The 5,862-nt window shown below is 38.5% G+C and overlaps 1 protein-coding gene across 1 annotated transcript; it reads right to left on the bottom strand.

Moving 5' to 3' along the window:
- Window positions 1–4,996: 4,996 nt before the first annotated feature.
- LOC21397689 (oleosin 16.4 kDa) lies at window positions 4,997–5,509 on the bottom strand. Its single transcript, XM_010104197.1, has one exon. It carries the CDS (start codon window positions 5,507–5,509, stop codon window positions 4,997–4,999), a length of 513 nt encoding a protein of 170 aa, XP_010102499.1.
- Between the last annotated feature and the right edge of the window lie 353 nt (window positions 5,510–5,862).

Here is a 5,862-nt window from a genome sequence, read left to right as displayed (position 1 = left end):
TCTCTGTTTGGGTCTTCGAATTTGTTCGCCTTGAAGCTGTTTTATTAGGACATGCATTGTAGCGCGCACGTGCTAACAAACGACATCGTACGGAAAACGACTAGTCGTTTTATTTATTATTTTGTTTTTTTTAAGAATTCCCCTAAACTGCATTAATAAAATATCAATGCACCACTCACTCCCATGAACAATTGATTTTGACTAATTATTAATTAATTATTTTCCAAAGATTTTAAAACAACGTTTTATGTCAGTTAACCAAGTGAGTGTCGTTTTTCTTGTATCTTGAATTCTGAGTTAATGTTCTTATATCGTTGGTCAAGATGTTTTGTCATTGTCGGTGTTCTTGTCCTCTATTGTTGCAATTGTTTTCGGAGAATGCTACTTGCTCAGAATAAAACTGTCGTATGTCCATTTGAAGTTTGAAGTCTTTTTTTACATTGTGTCGTTAACGTCGTTTCCTTTCATTATTGTCAAACCTTATGTGGTTGCCGATCCATCTAGAATAGAAAATATTAACAGGAAAATTATATATATATATATATATTTATATATATAAGGAATGCTGCTCTTTTATTACTCATTCTCTTCACTCTCTTTATTACTTACTCATTCTCTTAACCAGTGCTGAACTTTCGGACGGCGGGCCTGCCTGATGCCCGAAAATTTTCAGGCACGGCGGGCAGGCCCCTCTCGCCACCCGAAAATGCTTTTCTTCGGGCACGGGCTCGGGTAGCCCGAAAAGAGTAATCCCCCCGACAGCCCGCCGCCGTGAAGAAGCCGTCCCCCGCCGTTCGCCGGATTTTTTTTGAATTTTCTGACAATACCCGAAGCTGCCCGAATTGCCCAAATTTTTTGTGACCGTTGCCCGAATTTTGCCCCATGCCCGAAAAATGCCCGATTTTTTTTTACCGTTAGCCCGAAAAATGCCCGAATTTTGAAAAAAAAAGGTCTTTTGCCCAAACCCGAATTTTGCCCGAATTTTTGAACCCAACGATCGGATTTTGTGCCGTTGCCCGAACTGCCCAAAAATTTTGTAGCCGTTGGACCTGAATTTTTGGGGGAAAATTTTTTTTTTTCAACCCAAAAATTTTCCTATAAATACCCCCCCTCCCCCCAACCATTTTTCTCACCCCAAAACTCTCATTCTCTCTCAATTTCTCTTAATCTCTCTCAATTTCTCTTAATCTCTCTCAAATCTCTCTTAATCTTGCTTAAATCTTCTCGAATCTCGATCTCTCTTAAGCTCTCTCAAAGCGCTCTCAATCTCTCTTATTTTTCATAATGGCTTCTTCTGGTTATGGTGGTGATATTTCCATTGATGCCCAATTCAATATCGAAGAAGGGCAATTTCTTAATGTTTTTCAATCGCAGGAATTGCAAACTATGGAAAGAGTTGCTGATCAAACTGCAAATCCGACCCCTGGTGGACGTACTAGAGGTCGGGGACGCAATGGTGGTGGCACAAGTGGCCGTGGAGGAGAGGCAAGCGGTAGTGCTAGTGCAAGTGTTGCAAGTTCTAAGAAGAAATGCAAGCGCACCTCAGCAGTTTGGGAGCACTTCAACACATTCGAGGACGTCGACAATAACGGTAACATTAAATACGTAGCTCAATGTAAATATTGTGGTGAGAAATTACAAGGTAACACTATTTACGACACTACACACTTAAGAAGGCACTCTGAAAAGTGTCTTCAAAAGCAAGGAGGCAGAGATTAGCTCCGCCAAATGCAATTATCGTTTGACCGCCAAACTGGCAGTCTAAGCACGTGGAAATACGATCCGCAAGTTGATCGTATGGAAATGGCACGATTAATAGCCACATTAGATCAACCACTAAGTTTTCCTGAACAAAGAAATTGGCGACATTATATTAAAATTATACATAATCCTAATGCACAATTTTTTTTTCTAGAACTACTCTTAGGAAAGATGCATTAAAATTATATAAACAAGAAAAGGAAGCATTAATCAACCTTCTACACTCTACTAGTGGTTGCGTTGCGTTAACGGCGGATATTTGGTCCACCGTTGCCAACAAGGATTATTTAGCTGTAACCGGACATTAGTATAAAGGTTTTGATTTGGATAAGAGAATCTTAGGTTTCAAATGTGTTATAAGATCACATACTGCCAATTTAATATATAACACAATTTTATCTGTTATTGATGAATATAGTTTAAGAGATAGAATAATGGTCATAACATTAGATAATGCAACTGCGAATACTAAAGCAATAGAACTTTTGAAAATGATTTAAGCTTATTCAGTAATAATGATATTTTCCACCAATGTTGTGCATGTCATATAATTAATTTAATAGTAAAGTCCGGTTTAAAATCAATGTCAGGTCATATTAAAAGAATTAGAGATAACATTGCTTGGATTCAAGGTAGTAATCAAAGAATACAAGATTGGTTTAGATTTCTACAAGCATGTAATCAAAATCCTAGAGCATTAACCTTAGATATGCCCATAAGATGGAACTCCACTTACATAATGCTTGAACAATGCATCCCCTATAAAGATACTATAACAAATTATGTTAGTGCAAAATTAGGAACAGGATTTATAGATGAAACTGATTGGCAAATTACCGAACTTTTGTATAACTTTTTAGGTAGATTTCATGAAGTTACCTTAAAGCTTAGTGGAACTTATTACCCAACTTCACCATTAGCATCTGAAGAACTTTTAAGAATGTCTATTTTATTTAGTGAATTTAGGACACATGAGGTTTTAGGAGTTCCTATCGCCTATATGGAAAAGAAATTTAAAAAATATTGGTCTAAATTACCCATGTTGTATGGTTTCGGTGTTATTGTTTACCCTAGATTAAAATTAGAAGGTTTAGAAAGTGGATTAGATAACTTAGGTGAATTTTTAGCTATAGACAATATTGACCAGTTTCTTATTAGAAAGGAAAAAATATATTCTCTATATATCTCTTACGAAAGTAGGTTTAGAAACACACCTCGTGTTGAACAACCGCAACAACGAGACGACAATCCGCATTCATTCTTGAATGTTTTCGGGTTGTCTAAGAAGAAGAAGAAGAAGACGACGACGACGAGTCAAGGTCAAGAAGAATCTGGGAGTGGAAGTGGATCTTCATCAAGAGGTGGCGGCGGATTCAACGAGTTAATGGCGTACCTGAGTGAGGGCTTAGTTGTAGACAGTAGTGAGGTGTTTGATTTGGTTGAGTGGTGGAGGGCACGAGCATTAACTTGGCCGATCCTAACACGACTGGCAATGGATATTTTTTCAATCCCGGTCTCCACTGTTGCAGCCGAACAAGCATTCAGTATAACCGGCCGAATACTTGAAGAACGGAGAAATGCATTACAGCAGGATATTGTTGAAGCTTTGGTGTGCATCAAGGATTGGGACCGTTCCGAACAACGTTTACACGATACAATCTCACCGGCAAACTAAGAATGGATCGACGAATTTAATAGATTAACTTTTAATTTTCAAGATGATCATTCTGCTTGATCTTGATAATTTCTTTGTAAATATTTATTTACATTGTAATTTCTAATTTGTATAGTGTTTATTGTAATCTTGTATAGACTTTATAAGTTCATCAAATTTGTAATTCGTCCCACAATGATTGCACTCTTTTTTCCTTACTAAGTTTTTATCCTAATTGGGTTTTTCTTGGTAAGGTTTTTAATGAGGCAATCATGAATTACAAATTTAAAAATCAATGAAGAAGTAATTTTTTTTATATAGTTCGTTCGTGTGTTTAGTGTTCATTTCATATTTCAAATTGTAATATACACATTGTAATTATACAAATACTTATTTCAACAACATAAAAATATAATATAAAAAAAATCAGGCAGTCGGTCGGGCATCGGGCAGCCCGACCGGGCACAAGTAGGCATCCTCTGCCCGAAGCCCGTTCATGGTAATTTTCGGGTCGGGTCGGGCAACCCGAAAATTTGGACATATCAGGTTCGGTCATCGGACAAAAATTCGGACTTTTCAGTGGTCACGGGCGGCCCGTCCAAAGTTTCAGCACTACTCTTGACTCTCTTTCATCACTCATTCTCACTTTTTGTATTGAGATATGAACTCCTCTATGATAAATTATTAGGATAAATTATTAAATAAAAAATAGATAGACTTCAATTATCATTTAAATAAAAAATAAGTAAATTATTAACTTCTCTAATATGATAAATTATTAGGATAAATTATTAAATAAAAATAGATAGACTTCAATTATTATTTAAATAAAAAATAAGTAAATTATTAACTCCTCTAATATGATAAATTATTAAGATAAATTATTAAATAAAAAATAGATAGACTTTAATTATTATTTAAATAAAAAATAAGATTGTGAAATTTACGCGTCAACGGCATAACATTTCTCATTTATATATATATATATATATATATATATATATATATATTTGAAGTATGCTCCAAATCCTATGTAGGAGATATATATATGGTGAAGATCATCCAATCACATCCTCATCCATCGAAGGCTGGTTACAGGCTTACAGCCGATGCCTAAGATCATGTTGTCTCGTTTACAATGCCGCCAAAATCAATTTTTGTTAGTACTATATCCTCGTAATTAAAACAAAACCATCATTTACTTTCAAACTTGCTTCGATTAGTCAAGTATTTAATTCACCTCACAATTTCGTATAAGCTAGAAGGATAAGTACATACTTTATACGAATACATAATGCTCATTGATTATTAAGCAAACACTTACATTCTCAGTCAAAAATTAAAAGGGAAAAATATTAAAAAAACAAACACATACATGAAAGAACTTCCTCATATGTACACATTTATTACACATGCTTAACACGTATACACAAGACCATCACTCACTCTCAAAACGACGACAACCAAGGGCACGTTTCACAAAACCGAAAGCCCAAAAAGCAATAAAACGACAACAACGAAGGAGGGACATCGGAGATCATTTCAGAGAGTCCTGCACATTGGAGTGGTTCAAGCTGTCGTTTATGTTTTTTTGCCTTCCTGGGCCTTACCGCCCTCCTCCCCCCTCACAGCCTCCTGGGCCTTAGTCTGGACCGTCTGGCCCGTTTCCCTAGTCTTCTGGCCCATATACCCCGCCGTGTCCTGCACGCGCCGCTTGGCCTGCTCAGCCTGCTCGGGAAGCTTTCGCCTGAGCCCTCTAACGAAATTCGCCAGCCACGTCAGCGACGACAGGCCGGTGATGCCGAAAGCCCCCGAGGTGAGGAAGCCGGCGACGGCCATGAAGATGGCGAAGGCGGCGGGGACGATGACCGGGCTGAATATCACGAAGACCGGGGTCGAGACGAAGAGGCCAATTAAGGAGGCGAAGAAGGTGAGGCCGGAGAGGAGGAGGAGGAAGCCGCCGAGGGGGAGGAGGGTGACGACGGCGATGATTTGCTGCGTCGACGGGCCCTTCTCCGGGAGGAGCCCTCGTATGGCCTCCGACGTCGGTCTTTGCTGCTGCTGCTGCTGCTGAGTTCGTTGGTAGTCTGCCATTGAAGTTTTTTTTGAGAGAGAGAGAGAGAGAGGAGAGAGAGTGGAACTGGTGTGTGTGTGGCGGTGGGAGGGAGGGGGGGATTAAAAGTTGTGGGTGGAGAAGACAAGTGTTGAATGGTGGTGACACTTGTTTCGCGTAGGGGTTGCATGGGAAACTTGTCGTTTTTCTGAACACTTTTTTTTTTCTTTTTCGGGTTGTAGAGTTTTGGCGGGAATCGCATCATGAAACGATACGTATAACATTAACATGCGGGGCTTTTTTTTTTTTTTTTTTTTCCCAATCACGTGCCTTTGTATTTTATAGAGTATATCCATGACTGTATCCGTCCTATAATAGTGCAATCCCTATCTGA

The sequence above is a fragment of the Morus notabilis genome, unplaced genomic scaffold (assembly GCF_000414095.1).
Source record: "Morus notabilis unplaced genomic scaffold, ASM41409v2 Scaffold125, whole genome shotgun sequence".
Taxonomy (NCBI): domain Eukaryota; kingdom Viridiplantae; phylum Streptophyta; class Magnoliopsida; order Rosales; family Moraceae; genus Morus; species Morus notabilis.
This window is presented reverse-complemented; position numbering and strand designations above follow the sequence as displayed.